Source organism: Epinephelus lanceolatus, chromosome 8 (assembly GCF_041903045.1).
Source record: "Epinephelus lanceolatus isolate andai-2023 chromosome 8, ASM4190304v1, whole genome shotgun sequence".
Taxonomy (NCBI): domain Eukaryota; kingdom Metazoa; phylum Chordata; class Actinopteri; order Perciformes; family Serranidae; genus Epinephelus; species Epinephelus lanceolatus.
Genome location: NC_135741.1, coordinates 14141017 through 14160584, shown reverse-complemented (window position 1 = coordinate 14160584; position 19568 = coordinate 14141017). Strand labels below are relative to the sequence as shown.

At 40.5% G+C, this 19568-nt stretch overlaps 1 protein-coding gene across 2 annotated transcripts in view; it reads right to left on the bottom strand.

The window, feature by feature from the left end:
- The window catches only part of scube3 (signal peptide, CUB domain, EGF-like 3), a 107587-nt gene that overhangs the window by 27057 nt on the left and 60962 nt on the right, over window positions 1-19568 (bottom strand). The window contains exons 6-7 of one of the 2 annotated variants that reach the window (XM_033629158.2): window positions 16338-16454; window positions 9264-9311 (exon numbers count right to left, since the gene is read on the bottom strand). In XM_033629158.2, coding sequence (XP_033485049.1) covers window positions 9264-9311; window positions 16338-16454 — 165 coding nt within the window. The remainder of the gene's footprint in view (window positions 1-9263; window positions 9312-16337; window positions 16455-19568) is intronic. The other variant, XM_033629159.2, reaches the window with a different exon arrangement.

The following is a 19568-nucleotide window of genomic DNA, read 5'->3' as shown; positions in this document are numbered from 1 at the left end:
TGGCAGCTCACACGTGGCACTAAAGAGGGAATGCAGCTGCTATGGTTTTTTTTGTAGAGAACGAGGATCCCTTTGGGGAAACACCTAATCCTCTTCACTTAAATCTAAAAGTGCACTGCCTGCAGCAGCCATAATGGGACTCTGTAAAACCCTTTCTCTCAAATAAAAAGCTCAACTGTAAACTGGAATTATGCATCAAAGCAAAACAGGTGTTTACAGTGATGTAATTTTATGTTTTATTGGTGTTTGATCGACAACTGCTTAAAACAGTTCAGTGAATGTTGTTGCTGAAGGCAGAAGAAGATGCATCAATATACAGGGACAATTTTGAGTAAATATCCTTATCCATATTCTTCATATTTGCACTATGTAACATTCCTGTGTAATTTCATACTGTGCAATATCTTACCACTGTGAAAGGTGTTTATCCTCCTGAGACCCTGTGTCCTCGTATGGGGACATCTCATTTTGGGTTTACTTGACCTTATACTTCATTATACTTAACTTAGACTCGTCCTCGTTCGTGGACACTTGTTGGTGCCATCTAGTGGTAGTAAGAGCACGATACACTAATCCATGTAAAAACAAGATGGCAGCCATCTCTGCCAAGTCAGTCTGCAGCCGATCCTGACACAAAAGTGGACAAGGTCCAAAAACCTGATCACATTTTATGGTTTAAACTTGCTTATTTATGATCAAGAATGTTTGTAGTTTGGTATGGCCACAAATTAAAACAACAATTTTTGGCAACAGTGACAAGCTAAGACACTGTTAATTAGGAAGTACTCGTTTGAGGACATTGGGACTCTATTATCATCTCGTTTGAGGACATTGGGACTTTATTACTGTCCACAATGTTTAGTTTTTATACTTATCGGGTCCTACTGGTCCCAAATAGCAAGAGAAATTAAAAATACATACTCAAGAAAAATTCGGGTCTCAGGAGGATAAAGTGTATATAGGTTTTATACTACATTTATGTTTTCTAGTTTATTTTGTTTAGCTCTCAATCACCTTTTCCTATTTTCTCTTACGTCTTAAGGTGCTGCAACGTGAGAATTTTCCCATAGTAGGATTTATAAATATTTATCTTGTCTACACATTAATACACAGAGAGACGAAAAATTAACATTCACACTCAATGAAAAGGGACTCTATTAAAGGCATACTATTAAAGTGGGTTGTCTTGGGTTAGATGAAAATAAGCAGTATTTTCACTTTACCCCCTTTATAATTGACTGTATATGTTCTCAATTGATTTCAACTTCTGGCCGCTGCTTCTATCTGTCGATGGAGTCTGAATGTATGTGTATGTGCTGTCATTAATTTATATGATAAAGTTTCCTTTAATAACTTAAATTGTTTTGCTTTTTTTCTTTGACCAATGCTCATATGTTTCACAAAGATTATTTACTTTTAAAGCCATCCTCCATTATAGCTGTCAAATGTTTTCAACATAAAATAAACACATTTTATGGCAGTTAATGTTTATAACCCCGATTCCAAAATAGTTGGGGCGCTGTGTGAAACATAAATAAAACAAAACGCATTGATTTGCAAATCCTTTTTGACATACAGTGAGGAAAATAAATTTTCAACACGTCAAAGCCTTTTTTCTCTAAACAAATTTCCAGTACAGCTGTTCCCATAATATTTAGACAAGACATTGGTATTAACCCAACAAAACTACACTGATAAAGAAAGTGTAGCACATTTTATAAAAATGTGCAATAAAGTGGGATGACGCAGGAAAAAGGAATTAAACACGCTAGCTGAAATCTATTTAATACTTGGAGAAGCCTTTGTTTGCAGTGTCAGCTTCAAGACGCATCCTGCACAAAGAATCTAATCTCTCAGTGTTCCGATGGGATTTTGGCTGATTCTTCCACACAGACTGTGTCAAAGTTTATCTTGAGTAAATCTTGAAGATTTTGGGGGGTCTGGCTTGTGAATCTTGAGAAAGAAATGTAACTTTCAGAACTAAGAAAAAGTGATGTAACACAGTGGTAAACATGACTGTGTCAACTTTTTTGGAACGTGTTGCAGGCATCAGTCTCAGAATGAGTGTATATTTATAAAAAACAAAGTTCATCAGTTTGAACATTAAATATCTTATCATGTCTTTGTACTGTAATCAACTGAATGTATTTCGAAAAGGATTTGCAGATCAATGCATTCCATTTTTATTTTACACAATGTCACAGTTTTTAATTTTGGAATCAGAGTTGTATTTATAATCAGCAAAATGCATCTTTTCTAGATTCAATACATTCTGGGGGGTTTTACAGCCTTATTTGGTCGAATATCAACAGTAGCATTTGGTGGCTAAAGTTAGCAAACTTTACATAGATACTGCTGTGAAACTGACATTACTGAGTCAGTTTGAGGACTCTGACTTTTCTTTACTTGTGCTACTGTTTCATTATCTTTAAGCGATTACCATGACTTCCTAACTGCCACTTTTGTCCACCCAAAGCTACACAAGGTCACGCTAAAGGTATACTATGCAGGAATTGTGTGCTCCTGTTTGTTAACAGTATTGTCGGTGAAAAGGAAAGTCATCCCAGAGTCACTATATCTGAGTTTAGTGCTGCGTCCATGGTTTTTGTAGCTTCCTCTTGGATGTGTGCTGCTTACAGCCTGGCACCTGGGCGCTACCTTTTTATAAAGTTCCGACTTCACCTGCAGTGGTGCACAGTAAATCTGCCACTAAATAATGATGGAGAGGGATTAGCTCTGTATGAGTCTATACAATCACTATGTTAACATGCAAAAAATATTGTGGCTTGTGTCCTTAATCCAGAAAAGACAATATTCCTAGTAAACTTTTTACATGGCTAATGGGATTCAATATTTGTCAAATATTTCTGTTTACATGCAGCCATGCATACTCCAACTAATGTGCCCTAATGTGTCGTTTATTTTGTCAAAATATGAAAAAGTGGAACGGCTATTGCTGGTGTCAGAATCTTTGAGAGATTCCCACCGGTGACGATAATGTTCGACCATGTGAACACGGCCTCCCTCTTCCACTCCTCAGCGTTGCAATATTTGCATATATCAAAAAACCTGATATCCAAGTCTTTTATAATGTTTAAAATAGGTGTGTTTGTCCTTCTGACCAGAAATGTGGGCTTTTCTTTTGGGCATGCATCTCTACCCCACAGCTCTGCAAGCTGCTGGCTAGTTGGTTTGTGTACAAAATGTCCATGACAAGCACACAGATGACCCTGAACAGACAAGAGCCTGTGTGTTGCAAACTGCTGTAAAAGCCCCTGCTGAGATGCATATTCTGAATGTGCTGTGCACATGTCCAAAGAATTCTCCTAAAACCTGAATGATATCCACATTTCCCAACTTAATCGGAAAATGCTACATTCGGGACAGGGCCTAATTCGGCACATTCAAATGGAATATGCTGTTTACATGACCCGTATCATATTCAGAATATTGTCATATTCAGAATAATAGTGGAATATTAGTGCGCATGTTAGCATACCCATTGTTTTTTAGGAAAATCCTGCACAGTATACCTTTAACTTTCTTCATAGCTGAAATCCTTTTCTGTGAGGTGTTCCCATTATTTTGTCCACTCCCTGCAGTTGGTAGAACACAGTGATTCAGCCTCTGATCCTTCACAGGAGAATGATAGCTCATGATGAAGTACTGGGCAGAGGGAGGGCTTCCAGTTAATACCCCGGTCCCAACCCAGGCTTGAGAGTGTAACACTGTGGCTTCACATAATTGCAAAGTGTGAGCGGAGACAGTTGGCAGACGAGACGATAAGACAGTGTCAGGACATGCCTCCAAAACGCTTAGTCAGGCAGCCATCTCACCAAACTGTAATGATCATGTGTTAAGAGAGCAAAGAAATATTTCTGACATTATGGTTTTGTGAAGACAGGGGAGAGACACACGCTCTGGTATGTGCGTGGGTTTGTGTGTTTTGGATGCGCACCAGCCACATCTACAGTGCACCGGGTTGGGACCCGCAATTACAGTAACAGTGGGCAGACTTTTGTAAATATTCTCCGATGTGATGTGTAGGGTGTTTGGTCTAATGCTGAGCTTCTACAGTATACGTTTCATACAGAGGGGTTCAGACAGTGTACATAATCTTTAAACAGAAGCCACAGGATTTCTAGCTGCAGTGCTTCTTGACTTACATCAGGACTGTTGACAAGCAACCGCAATGCAACTTGTCATCAGCCATTTAGGACGACCGCAAACAATATACGTCAACGGGTGAGCCGACAGAATTCACAAAGAAGCACAAGGCAGAGGCTCTATGGGTGTTTATCACCCAGAATAAATGGCTTTGGTGAAAGAAAAAGATTTTCGTCTCTAAAAAAACGGGAGAAAATATTGTGTTTTCTTGCCCAAACAGCAAACATGCGGGTTAAGTCACTCAGAGGGTGCAACTGTTATCAGACAAAAACTCAACTAAAGCTCTGAGGTGAATGCTCTCTCAATAACATCAATAAGAATACCAACAAACTGTTCTCAATGTTCTCTAGAGGTGCGACTGTGAAAGTAAACCACAGAGCTGGTTTCAGCGTACAGTAACACAGGAAATAACGGGGAGAAAACCTGATGAAGGAGGATGCAAAATATATCTCTTGCTCCTAATGTTTCTATTTCTGAGGGGGAAAAAAACAGAAACTAGGACACAAAATCTTAAAATAGGTCAGACCGTTGTATTGTGGCATGAGGGAAACTCAGTGTACGTACAGTAGCAACAACTAGTAACTTAAAAAAATATTGTTTCCCGTCTCACCTTGAACAGGCTACTCCTCCGAGAACAAGCCTCCCCCCTCAGTCTCTTACATGGTATAATTAAATCGTAAATCTCTTTGAAGTATCAAGGTTTGATACATCGTCGCAGATATCCGGGTTTATTTCTCCTGGCATTTTTGCCATATCTATTAAAACACAGCTCATCCTGAAAATTGGGCTGAAATGCATTTGTGATGTTATAAAAACGCAAAAACTCTCTTCATTTTTTTCTCTCTTTTTTTTTATTTACCCACCTAACACATGCTCCATTGTTCATGTTGCCTGTAAATGTTGTGAAACAAATTACTTCTGGACACACCATAGGAGAAGAAACTGAACTGAGGTAACATGGACATTCCCTGAAACTGATTATGTTTAGGACACAAAGCCACATGTGTATGAAGAAGCAGGTTTAGAGAGATTCTGTGTTTTATCTTTTCTATGAAGCACTCAGGGACACGTTATTGGCTCCCTCACAAAAGCTAATAGGCCATGCTTATGGAGTTTAGGAACACCATGGCCCAGTGTTTGAAAAAGTGCATGCTCAATTTCGCCCATTTCAGCCGTATCAAAACACAAATAAAACCAGACTCTTTGGTCTGCCTCTTAGAAGCTATTACAGTTAAACTGACTTGGACTTTTGACAGAGGATAATTGTTATTTGTGCTAAAAAATTCTTATTCAGAAGATCAGTCAAACTGCAGAAAACTTATTCTGATCCTTTCAGTAAATGTTCCAGTGGATAAATGTGAAAATACTCCATTTCAAGTAAAAGTCCTGCATTGAAAGTCCTCTCAAAGTGCACAAGTGTTGAAGTATCAAAAGTAGAAGTACTCTATCTGCAGAAAACATTTCCTTGTGACTGATACATTATTATATATGATATTACTGACGCATTAACGTTAAAGCAGCATTTCATTGTAGCCCTGGGTTGTAGTTAGTTGAGGTGGAGATACTTTAAAGGGACAGTTCACCCTCAAATGTATCTCAAATAGATATTTTTCCTCTTACCTGTAGTGCTACTTAACAATCTAGGTTGTTTTAGTGTGAGTTGCTGAGTGTTGGAGATATCAGCCGTAGAGATGTCTGCCTTCTCTCCAATATAATGGAACTAGATGGCACTCAGCTTGTGGTGCTCAAAGCATCAAAAAATACATTTAATAAACTCAACAGCAATGTCTCTTTCCAGAAATCATGACCTGTTTACTCAAGATAATCCACAGACCTTGTTGTGAGCATTTTCATGTAGGAACTGTTTTACTTTTAACATACTTCACCTGCCAAAGGTATCACTGTGCGGAAGGAAGCGTGCATCTACTCATGGACGAGAGGCCTGTGCTTGTGACAGCTCAAGATGTTAACATTAATGGCACCCTCCTTAGTTGAGCTATAACATTAGCTAGCTCATTGGTGTAGATGCATGCTTCCTTCTGTACGGTGATACAGTTGGCAGATGTAGTTGGGTAGAAAAGTATAGTTCCTACGTGTAACTACTCACAACAAGGTCTGTGGATTATCTTGAGTAACCAGGTCGTTCCATTATTTTCAAGAGAAGGCAGACATCTCTATAGCAACTCACATCAGAACAATCTAGACTGATAAACAGCACTATAGGTAAGAGGAAAATTATGGGTTTTTGATTTGGGGGTTAACTGTCCCTTTGAACCACTTTATATATTGCTAGATAGTAGAGTTTAATGGTTCCTAACCTAGGGGTCCGGTCCCTCTTGTAGAACATGACATAAAACTGAGGGGTGTTAATGTAATAGGCTGATATAACCTCTTTAGGCAGCAAACAGTTATTCAAATGAAACCATCTGAGAAGTTTAAAGGGGAAAATAACTCTTTGGTGGAACTGCTTATGTTACAGAGAAATCTAAAATGTGGCAAGAGGCCCCACGGCTTTATTGTATCTGATGACATAGTTTCTCTAGATGGCATTGCTCTGGCCTCTAGCACTACCATAAGAAACCTCGGAGTAATATTTGATCAAGATCTGTCTTTTAATTCTCATTTAAAACAAACCTCACGGACTGCATTTTTTCATCTGCATAATATTGCAAAAATTAGGCCTATCCTGACCCGAAAAGATGCAGAAAAATTGGTCCACGCTTTTGTTACCTCTAGGCTGGATTACTGTAACTCTCTATTATCAGGTAGCTCTAGTAAGTCCTTAAAAACTCTCCAGCTAATTCAGAATGCAGCAGCACGTGTACTAACAGGAACTAAGAAACAAGATCATATTTCTCCTGTTTTAGCTTCTCTGCACTGGCTCCCTGTAAAATCCAGAATTGAATTTAAAATCCTACTGTTAACTTATAAAGCTCTAAATGGTCAGGCTCCGTCATATCTTAGAGAGCTCATAGTGCCATATTATCCCACCAGAACACTGCGCTCTGAGAACGCAGGGTTACTCGTGGTCCCTAAAGTCTCCAAAAGTAGATCAGGACCCAGAGCCTTCAGCTATCAGGTTCCTCTCCTGTGGAATCATCTTCCTGTTACGGTCCGGGAGGCAGACACCGTCTCCACATTTAAGACTAGACTTAAGACTTTCCTCTTTGATAAAGCTTATAGTTAGGGCTGGCTCAGGCTTGCCTTGTACCAGCCCCTAGTTAGGCTGACTTAGGCCTAGTCTGCCGGAGGACCCCCCTATAATACACCGGGCACCTTCTCTCCTTCTCTCTCTCTCTCTCTCTCTCTCTCTCTCTCTCGTGTCCTGTTACTGCATCTTGCTAACTCGGCTATACTGCATGTCACTAACTCGGCTTCTTCTCCGGAGCCTTTGTGCTCCACTCTCTCTCAGGTTAACTTATATCGCAGCGGTGTCTGGATAGTGTGACGTGTGTGGTTGTGCTGCTGCCGTGGTCCTGCCAGATGCCTCCTGCTGCTGCTGCCATCATTAGTCATTAGTCATACTTCTACTGTTATTATACACATATGATTATTGTCACATATGTATACTGCCAGATATTAATATATATTTTAAACATATTGTATCACAACAGCCAGAATTATAATTATAATATTATTACTTTCATTAATGTTGTTGTAAGCCACTGTCATTACCGTCTGTCCTGCATCTCTCTCTGTCTCTCTCTCTCTCTCTCTGTCTCTCTTTCTGTCTCATTGTGACATACAAAAGGGGGTTTTTTGGGGAGTTTTTCCTTATCCGCTGTGAGGGTCCTAAGGACAGAGGGATGTCGTATGCTGTAAAGCCCTGTGAGGCAAACTGTGATTTGTGATATTTGGCTTTATAAATAAAATTGAGGGTCAAAGGCCAAAATGGCCGTGAGTCACTTATTTAATCTTTAAAAGGTATTCTATGCAGGATTGTAGTTACTGTTTGTAAACCGGCTCCCCAGCATAAGTGAAAGTAAAAGCCAACTGCAGATTCACTCTCATTTAGTGCTTTGCCTCGCTATATTTGTGTTTTTTCTGCACTGTGTTTTTGGATGCCTGCAACTTACAGTCTGGCACCTGGGCACCTGGTTTTCATAAAGCCTGACCTCACCTGAAAGCTGGGGGACACACACTCATAAACGTCCCTAACACAGACAATAAGAAGAAAATAAAAAAATATGGGCAGAGGGTAGAGTGCAAATAAATACACGGCCACACACTGCTCGTGGGTCATAAGTGAGGATTGAGAGGGATTACTTCTGTATGAGTCTATACATTGTTTTTTAAGGAAAATCCAGTGTAGTATGTTTTTAAATATGTATTGGGTGTTGTAAGTTTACAATAGGTTTTAACAAAAAAAGTCTTTAATCTAAAAAGATACAACAGCTGTAGTAGTGGAGTGAAAGGAATCCTGTACTCTCTGTTGTATTTTACTGATAAAGGAAAATGATAATTCCTTTGCTGAGATGCACAAAAAGTAGTGCTATGCTGTTGGATGTTACAGGGACTGTGATGAATACAAATGCAGAGCCCACTGTTCTGATTGCATTAAAAAGTAAGCTATTTTATGCATATAGCGGTGTGTTCTTCAAACTATGACATCACCTTGCTTACAGCATTTGAATATAATGGATCGTAACCCCTGTATCGTGACACATATCATATCACCAGATTCTTGCCACCATTCAGTCCCACTGAAAGTAGCATCAAATGGAAATAATTGAAAAAAGAACTTCAGTAAACCACTGTTAAACTGACTGATTTTAAGAAGAATCTTTCCATGTGACAGTATTACATACAGTATACGTGTATGTCTTTATATAAGGCTCAGACTGCTGGTCGGAGGCTCCCTGTTCGCAGCTGTGTTTTGAAAAGGTGTGGTTTGACACGGGCAGCAGTTGTTATTGAGAGGGCATTCACAGAAGGAAGAGGAAGGTAGAGGAGGAGGGGGGTCAGAGGTCAAAGGTCAGAAGGATGATGCCCCTGTGGGGAGGGGAAGGGCCTGATCAGTGCCTGCTAGGTTAGCTTCCTCTATCCCCCACACCCACAGACCCCCAGAGAGAGGAGTCAGAGGAACACATATTTACCATTGGGGAACAGCTGTGGGGCTGCCTGGGACTGGACACTCCTCTCCCCTGCATGCACGCGCACACCCACACACACAATAACACATTTTAAAAAACACCACTTTAGATCTCTGTACAATTGAACCACGCAGCATTGGTGTGTTATGTAAATCATGAGCATGTGACAAGAACTAATCTGATGTGGTTTACAGTAGATCCACCTTATTCCTACAGTACAGCTCCACGATGTCTTGTGTTATTATGGGCACGACTTCCAGTTATTACTTTCACTGAGGTGGCATCTGTGAGAGGTAGTGGTATGCTACAGGTGTCTTACTCAGAGATTTTAGGGAAACAGATTATGTGGGAACACAGCCTGTCACACCTGAAATGGGATAATGTGATCATACCTCTGTTTTCTAGTACCAAGGGATGCGGAGACGACCTGAAGAAGTGGCCTTTGATAGCGTACAATGGCAGATTTAGCTACTTAATTTGCAACACACCATGTATATAAAGATAAATGAGGTGACAGCTCCCTTAAAGTGAAGCCAAAATATCTGGATCACCCCCTGGGGCCTGGCTCAGTATAGGGCATTAAATCCACCCCCTTCATGTTAGCAGACGGGACATGGGCCAAACTAAAAGATCAAAGTACACGTCGAATAAATTTTTCCCAAAGATGGTTTGTGTCATTTAAGGTGGTTCATATCACGCTGATATATGTTTAAGTGTTCATTTTTTAGATACGTTTGGTTCTAGTTATTTGATGCAATAAAAATGGGGTGCGACATCATGACTGAAGGCTGTGTGTGCCACTTGGTGTGATTGCAATCAATGGCCCATCTCGCCATTGGGATGGACTGGTGTATGAGTGGGAATTTGATACCATGGTCTTACTGTGGCTCCAAATGACGTCACCAGCTATCCCGCATATTTTGGCTTTGTATTTTTTCCAATGGGAGGAAGTGGATGCACGTCGTCCATCTTTATGTACAGTCACTGCTCCAGATGGCGAATCAATGAATAGTCTGAAGCTCATTAGTACTTCCAAAGTAGTAAAGTCAGGTGTGTATTAATGAGGTAAAACCCAAACCTTGTGTATTTAAAACAGTTGTGGATTCATATTCTTTTCGTACATTATGGAGATGGTTTCATTGCCGACAGGAAACAATCCCTTTTTCACTTGTGGTTTACATTCGTTGAGCCTCAAATTTAGTTTAGCTTGGCCGCTAGTGCAACCACAAACAGCACATTGAGAAAGGTCACATATTACAAAATTGTTTACTAGGAAAGTGTCCAAACTACGTAATTAACGTGAGAAGGGATACGGGAAAAGATACAAGATCACGCAAGGGACAGGAGTTCTTTCCTCTAGAAATGTATGTCAGTAAGAAGCTAGCAATCCAAGTTGTTTGTGTGCTAATTTGGGGAGATGCAGGCAGCAAGGACTGTCTTTTTTGCCTGGTGATATTCTGTTGCAGGAGTTACCTCTTGTCCCCCTAAAATTTCCTTCACCCCATATCTGGCGCTCTCATTGGCTTTTCGTCACTCACACTACATTCACACTACAGGTTTCATACCTGCAACCTGCTAAATTTCTCTTGGGCATGTGCGACACATTAGCGCACATCTCAGATTTTGAAAATTCACACATAGCTATTGTTGCACACAGGAGCGCTGATTTGACTAGGGCTTTTGTCAGCAATCTTCAAAAACTGTCGGCAAGTGGAAAATAAAACTAGTTTGTTACAGCTATCCAAGGCCACCGGTTCAGGTTGTCCTCCCATCCCTCTGTAGTAGAACGTAGAGGTGTTGTAAAATTATGCTGTTTTTCAGGGTCCCAAATTATTTATTTCTTAAAAAACTCCAACAAAAAGAAGACACAGGTTCAGTGAAAGAAATAACTGGAGGTTGTCCCCACAATTCATGCAAGGTATCGTGGGGCTTGGAAGAAGGTGTTTAGCATGGATGAGAGGGGATCATCTCTCCTGAGTCAAACAAATTGTTATGTCCATTTATGCCCGCAGGAGGCGATAATGACATGGAAGAATGACATTATGTTGTTGCAAAAGAAAAGACAGCCTCTTATTGGTAACAACTGAGCAAACAGCAGTGATTATTTCTCAAATCCTTACAACAAACTGATGATAGATCCTCGTCTAAAGTGAAAAGGGTGACATCTCAAGGCAAAAGTGTTACCTCGCAAACATGCAATCATGCAAACAAATATTCCACACATTGCAAAGTGCAGTTTTTTTGTTGTTTGTGTGTGAGTGGGGGCTTTTGCTAGTTAGTATGAGCGCTGCGAGCCTCGGCAGACAGAGCGAATGGTGGTTAGTGCGGCAAGCTGAAAGACGGGGACAGCCAGATTCATGTCTGTGCTTTATGGTGTCTTTTATGGTCAGATCATTTCAGAATTAATGTTGCTAGGCTGTTACGTCAAGTCTCTAAGCACAGTCAGTGGCCCAGCCGTACAATTTATGTGCGGTCACTAAAAAACGATTTAAAAGACAGCACTCTAGTTTTCTTTTAAAAAATTGTTTGTGTGAAATCATGACTTTTATTGTTAATTTAACTGATTGTACAAGCCAAATTTGCAAAGTGAATCTCATGTCTGGAGTCCACTTAATGTATATTTAACTTTACACTAACCTACATGGCACACATTTAGTATGCAAACTATGTCCACTCACCCATGATACAGCTGGGGTGACGGATTGGGCCTTTAAGCACATCAACAAAATGGAAGAAGACCTTCTGAGGGTCTTATTTTAAATTGCAGTAAGAGCCACCATGTTTATCTTCACACTGTTTTAATTACGTTTAAAACCAAAATTATTTCAGAATAAAAGTCACGTTTAGTCCCTGTAATTAAAACATGTAGCTTCCGGCCCTGTGGACGTCAGAATGGCCAATTCAGAGCTCATTTGAGGTGCCAGGTGAGGAAGCAGATGCTCAACTCTGACGAGAACAGATCACAACCACAAAGCATGCACAGTTCACATCGACTGCCACAGTTTGACCAACATGTCCCAATCCCAACATGCAGCATCCAGAAACAATGACCCTCAGCAGTTAGGAGGACAGAGCACTGTGAGATACATCTGAATACGCCAACATGAATGCACAGACCACCCGAAATGAGTGTTTATGTTATGGGCATATGCATGTAGACTACATGTGTTTACATGCATATGATGCATGCATGCTGGATATGAGCTGTTTGTGTGGTTGTTTGTATAGCTTTCTGTTTGTATTATAAAATGCATCTCTTGCTCTCTTCTCTGCATGTGTGTGTGTGTGGCATAGTGTGGCCAACTCTTCAGATGATTGAACTCCGGAGCATGTCTGCATCTGCCTGCTATTTGTGAATGTTTATGATTTGCTGTGCTAACAGCGTGAATGCTTCCACATGATGGCTGCTCCTTCCCGATACCTGAATTTACTTGTTGTACAGACAAATAAACCCGACTCTGTTGAAGCTACACTTGGTAACTTTAGTAAAAATAACCTTTGTGTCATATTTGCTGACACTGTCAAAATATTCTGAAAGACCTACATGAGACAGATAATCTGTGAAAAAAATCACATCTCTCCTCCTCTTCCTACTGGTTGTAAAGGCATTTGTGAGAATCTACCGCAGCACGGTCAGAAACAACCAATCAGAGCCGAGGAGTCACTAACACAGCTGTCAATCACTGCTCTTGAACCGTCCAACTAGGCAGTTAACTAAGTAGGCTGATCAAATATGAGCTCCTACTGTTACTGCACTGCATATCTCGCACTATAAATGTTTTCAGAAACATACTTAAGTGCACTGTTTAGCTGTAAAATGAGAAAGTTTGTGACCTGGCTGCCATGTTGGATACAGTTGACCCAAGTACCAAGCATCGTCAACAAGTCAGACCACCTTTCTCATTTTACAGCTAAACAGTGCACTAAATATGTTTCTGAAAACATTTATAGTGAAAGATATGCAATGCAGTAACATTAGTAACTCATATTTGATCAAACTACTTGGTTAGACAGTTCAAGAGCAGTGACTGATCGCAGTGTTAGACTCCTCGGCTCTGATTGGTTGTTGCTGACTGTGCTGCACTGGATTCTTACAAATGCCACTACAACCAGTAGGAGGAGGAGGAGGGACGTGATTTATTAAATATGTTTGTTTCTGTATTGCATATCTTGCACTATAAATGTTTTCAGAAACATATTTTAGTGTACTGTTTAGCTGTAAAATGACAAAGTTTGTGACCTGGCCACCACACTGTGGTGTCGCCCACAAGTCAACTTTCTCATTTTACAGCTAAACAGTACACTAAAATACATATATGAAAACATCTGAAAAGAAAAATATGAAAGGCAGTAACAGAATATTGATTCATATTTGATCAGCACTGCTTAGTTTTGTAGTTAGGCTGCAGTTCACAAGCCATGATTAACATGATTGACAGCTGCGTTAACGTCTCCTCCGCTCTGATTGTTTATGTTCACGTGTGGTAAAGCCATTATAAGCGTTACAAAGCAGTAGAATAGGCAGAGGAGTATGATTTTATTCACCAATTATCTGTCTCATTTAGAGCTGTGTGAATACAGAGACAGTTTCAGCAAATATGAAAAAAGTTATTTTTCATAAAAGTTATCATCTGCAGCTTTTAGTCTGTTTCAGTTAAGTAATCTGACTTTAAAGGGTCGAGCAGGCGAATGAACAAATACCTCCTATGTGTGTGTGTGTGTGTGTATGTGTGTGTGTGTATGAATGAGAGAGAACGTGTCCATGTGTGCCATCCATAAAAGCCCTGCTGACATTAAAATGCCCACCTATAGAATTGCAGAGTATCAACAGAGGTGAGACAGGAAGGATAAAGAACCAGCACTCCCAAACGGAGCAGAATGTGCCACATTATTACAAAATGCATGGCCAAGCCTGGGTGAGGAGAGACACCACAAAATGAATGAAAATGTGTCAGAATTCATATAAAAACACCCCACAAGATGCATTGAACGGTGAGGCTGCAGCATACTGAAAGAGCACACCAGACTAACGACAATGCCACGGACGAGACGAGAGCTGTTTTGTAATCATGTGCTATGTTCCTTTTGGATGAAGTATGCAGCGTCTCAATTAATCATAAACGTTTCTAAATCAATAGCGAAGCTAAACAGGAGTGTATTTTCACTTTGTGTGGTTGCTATGGATACCCTCCACACTCTATACATCATTTACTATTTCCGAATGCGGCAGCTGAGAGGTAATTATCACTACGTGCCATGAAGACAGTGCGTAAAAATACTACAACCCCAGCGAGCCATTTTTATCTTGTTTGTGACATTTAAGACTATTTGAAAGTTAATTCACAATTAGAAAATAGTTTCTTGGTTCCCAGGGAGAAAAACATTTGTTTTAAGCCTTGAAATAAATAAAAATGAAATTTCTTTCTTTGAGGCAGAGGTAGCTGTCATATTTATCAAGAAAACATTATTTCTTTGCCAGAGGGATACGGTTATTACATTTAAACCTGGCACACCAACTTGAAATATCACTTATGAAGCTTTTCAAGTGTTACAAAAAAAAAACAACCAGAACCTCAGCATGCTTGGCTTTTGAATTATATTTCATGGTGGAAACCCTACACAGTTACAGGCCTAATGCACAGTAGTGGTGCCTCTCTGAAGGTCTTCCAGCGTTCTTGTCACTCACTCTGCCGTCAGTGGTTCATTTGGCAGATTGTTTGTTTTATTGAGGTTTTATTAACTAATAGAGTGTCTGGGAGATGGAGCGCCCCCGTGTCGACCGCAGAGCAGCCCTGCCTCCACCTCTGTAACCCCAGACTCTGAGGGGGAAATCAGAGATTTTAACTGGCTGACTGCTTCCTAATCTGGCACACCAAATGTACATTTGCTCTGCCTTGGGAATAAGACGAGCTAAGACGTATAATTTGGTTGCGGTCAACTTTGTGGCGTCCCCCTGGCCTAGCGGGGTACAGCAATAATGACAGGTTGGCTGACCAGACCTTGACATAGGTCTGGCTCTCATCAGGGCTGCGGTAATAAAGGGGATCCAGAAGCACTGAGCTAATCAGCCGCTACCCAAACCGAGCTCTCAAACTTAACAGCCACTGAAACCAAGCAACCACCCCACCAGTCTGCTCTACAGGCGTAGCCTCTAATTCGATTACTATGTTTGTCTTCCTGACAATGAAAATATGTCCTGTCCAACTTGCTGGAGCTTCCACAACAAACAAAGGTTACTAACGCTGCAAAGTACGCGCTGAATTGGTTTAAATAGGCTTGTAGTGCATCCAGAAACGATTAATGACACTCTGGTTAAAAAGGCGGATAAAATAAAGGCCTGTCTGCAGTAATAGTCGGTCTCCAATTCACACCTGACTAACTTTATCGTTAGTGTTCCATGATTGTCGGTGAAGTGTCTGAGCGATTCTGCATGGCTAAACGTGATCGGTACACATTTATCGAAACCTGTGCTTTAACTCTACTGCACCTGCAGGCCCCATCTGATGGGAAACTGCCCTTCAGAATGGTTCAATATGCCTGAGTGGCTGAATGATTTTTACTCAACTTAAGTCAACTGAGGCAAACACTGATAAATGCCAGTGGAAGGTTAGGTCAGGTGTGTGAGTTAATCCCCAACGGGAAGCGGTGGAGGAACTGACCCAAGGGCTAATAGAAGGTGTGCGTCTGACTGCATGGCTGAGGAACAGAGAGGAACAGGGAGAGCTGTTGCACTGTGTCCAGTGAAGAAGAGGAGGAGGAAGAGGAAGAAGAGAAGCCGAAGCAGATGCAGGGACTGAGAGGTTACTGGAGCAGCAGCAGCAGAGGGGAAAGCACAGTGGGTGGTAGCCTTTTGTCCTTGTATGTCACAGATCAAGAGAGAAGGCTCAGGTGTGCAGCTACTGTAACAACACCTGAACTCTCAACTTGCATTTTATCACAATAAACCTCATTGCAAATGTTAATTAAATTTGCTGTTGGAAATTGAGTGCCGAGTTAATCATTTGTGGTTTTACATTTTCTCATTTCAAAGCCATTATTTCTCGCCCATGGTAGTTGTATCGGGGTGAGATGACTCACCTACACAAGTCTTTCCATCGCTGTGCAGGACGAACTTCATGTGGCACGCACACTTGGGGCCGTGGTCCGTCTCCTCGCAGATGTGCTGGCAACCCCCGTTGCCGTAGTTACACGTCACTATCAAAGAGCACACAGTTAATGTAAACTGTACATAAAGGATAATATACATTCCTTTTTTAATTTGAAAGTTCACAATGGAGAGGGACTAGAAATGAATAATAGAGAGGGTTGAGACATGCAGCATAGGTCATCAGCTGGAACTCTTTTCTCTGGGCTGTGTGCTCTATGATGTAAACATTACGGGCTTAGACTGCACTGACTTCTTCGGAGGGCTTCAAGGAGACATATTGTACATAAAGCTTCCTATTGCAGAGTTTCTCAAAATGGCTGTATTAACAAAGTCACAACTCAGTCTCAACAATTTGACAGAGTGGAAAAGACAGGTTGAAAATTGTCTCACACTACTGTAGAAAAATACCAGACTCAGAAACTGTTCACAGTTCAATGCACTGAGAACACTGCAAACACAGCCCAGTCACCACAAGAAAATACTGTATGTTTCTGCACCACAGATGTTACATTTGTATGTTTCCAAAGTATCATATTAACTTTTTTAAAGTGACATAGTTCTGATTACATGTACATGAGCTGATTTTGTCGTCAGGAGGTGGTGGGAATGGTGAATGGTGTGACACCTAGGTGACACAGCTGCCAAGCTGCAGGCTACAGACAACTGTTCGAGAGCAACAAACTTCAAAACCTGTTGTTTGTTAGTGATACATGGTGGCATTTCCAGCTGTGAAACACACATTCTCACTACCAACTTGTCAAATACCAACGCTTAAGTCAGTAGACCTACTCGTCAAACTATGATGCTCTGATACTCCTCCAGCATCAGCTTTAGACACTCAGGCATGGCGTGTTGGTTTACACTTGTTACATGCATTTTGTCTTTTCAAAATAAACTTCCGTTTTCACAGGAAATGTACAATTTCTGCTCATTAAATGCGTACATTTACTTTTCAAAATAAACTTCGATTTTAGGGTAAAAAAATGTTGTTTTAGGTTTACTTTCTTAGGTTTAGACAACAAAAGCATGTGGTCAGGTTCAAAAACAAAATCACAGTATGGCTTAACATAAGCCCACATTGTTACTGAAGTGATGTATTGTCATGTGACACATGACATACATCAATAGCGCAGTATGCAACACATACTAATACACTAAGTTGTTGGTTTCACACAGAACATGAACAGCAGTCTCCAGGGTGAAAGTCCAGTCTTTGTTTGACCAATTCACCTCACATCTTGCCTGCCTGATGCAGACTTTCTTGCTCTATATACTATGGCAGTTGCTCATGGTGTGAAAAAACACCACTGCCTAGTTAATCTCATAGTGGGCTAAAGAGTGCCTCAGTGCGTTGGTATCTGATGCCGAGGTCCACTGACCATGCGTCATTATTTGATGCTTGGAATACCATTGAAACTTGAGGTTTCAACATATGAGCTTCATAATAATTTACAAATGTAACATATCGGTGGTTTGCAGAAACATACAATGCCAAGGTTTAGTCTGCAGATTGTGCTGTTAAACCGATGTAACTTCCAGACACCTTTCATCATTTTTTTCAACCTATTAAAAGCTGGGCTTAAACTAAGATAAAATCTGTGTACCATAATGTGAAGGAGAGCATGCCTTGATTTGATATTCACCGACTCAACTGGGGAACTATATTAATCACATTTATTACTATCGTGGCTTTATTCATTTATTACTCCTCAGACTCAGTTTTGCATTAGAGTTACACATGGTCACATTTTTAAACTATCCAACAGAAGTGGCCTCGAGCAAGAGGCTGAACTCACTCATTGAAAGTCACTCCGTGTGATTTCTTTCTAGGGCATTTAATTAATTCTGCAGAATGGAAAAAAGTTAAAGAGAACACTTTTTTTTTAATCATTTATGGCGTTCTTTATAAACACAGTACAAGACTCGTGTCAGTTACACACAAGGGTGCAGATTTGCTGGAATATTCAGGATGGAATTATTGGGAATTTATGGTAATAAAATGTGCTCAGGCTGTATTTGCCATGTCATGTGCAGATAGAAACAAATCTTTAATACATCATAAGCAGACATGAATGTAAACCTTTCTGATAGGAATGAAAAAAATCAACAACTTAGTTGAGATGCACTTTGATGAAACAAGTTGACTCTTCACATTGTATTGAACTTTCTTTTAACAACAATAAAAACAAACATTCCCAGTGACCGCCCCCTCAAAAAAAGGACTTCCCTACCAAAAATTATTTTCCTCTCAGACCTCCACACCCTCTCCACAGACTTCCTCAGTGTCAAGTATGTGGATTTTCACAAATGTGTTCACAATTTTTTTTTAAAGGTAGAGTTTTTAAAATATAAATTGTGAAAAACAAATTCCCAAGCTGAACTTCTCTTGGAAAATTTTGGGAAATTTACTGGAAATTCAGACCTAGTAATGTTTTTTTAATGTGTCAGTAAAGGTTTGATTTTTATACTGAAATTGTGGGAAAAACAAACAAACAACAACCCCCCCCCCAAAATTCCTTGTAAATTTTCTGGAAATGTAATGATCCTTTAGAACCCTTGTTCCACATAAATGATGGGAATACTTCTGGTATAAATATGTGTGTGTGCAACTCTTTAGGAGCAAATACATTTATTTGCTGGCGGGTGAAGGGAGCATTAACTCTGGCACTTCTAACACACCTGTGATGACAGAGTGAAAAAGAGCACCGACGAGCTGAGGCTTCCACCGCCATCCTGTCTGCACCCTACCATCCCAGCGCCTCTTGCCCTTTCCTGGGCTGTCACAGAAAAAAAAACTATAGAATAACACTTCTCCAATCCTTATCCAAACACAGACAAATCCCCCATCAGCCCTGGCCCCAGCTCTGACAGGATGATCTCCGTTGCACAGCAACAGGAAGTGTGCGCTGTCCATCAGCGCGGTCCCCTTCGACTAACCTCCACACTTGCCCTGGTTGTGTAAATGATCGCTCCTTATTTGATAAACATGTTTTTCTTTACGAGGACTATTCGGAAGATTAGTCACGGCTCTGGTAATGTAACTTAAATGTCAGTAGCCTACTTTAAATCTGTTGGAAGGCATTTGTGGAATGAGTGCAATTATCCATCATCGGCAGGTTTCCAACCCCAATCACCTTTTCATGAGGAGCCTATAAATCCTC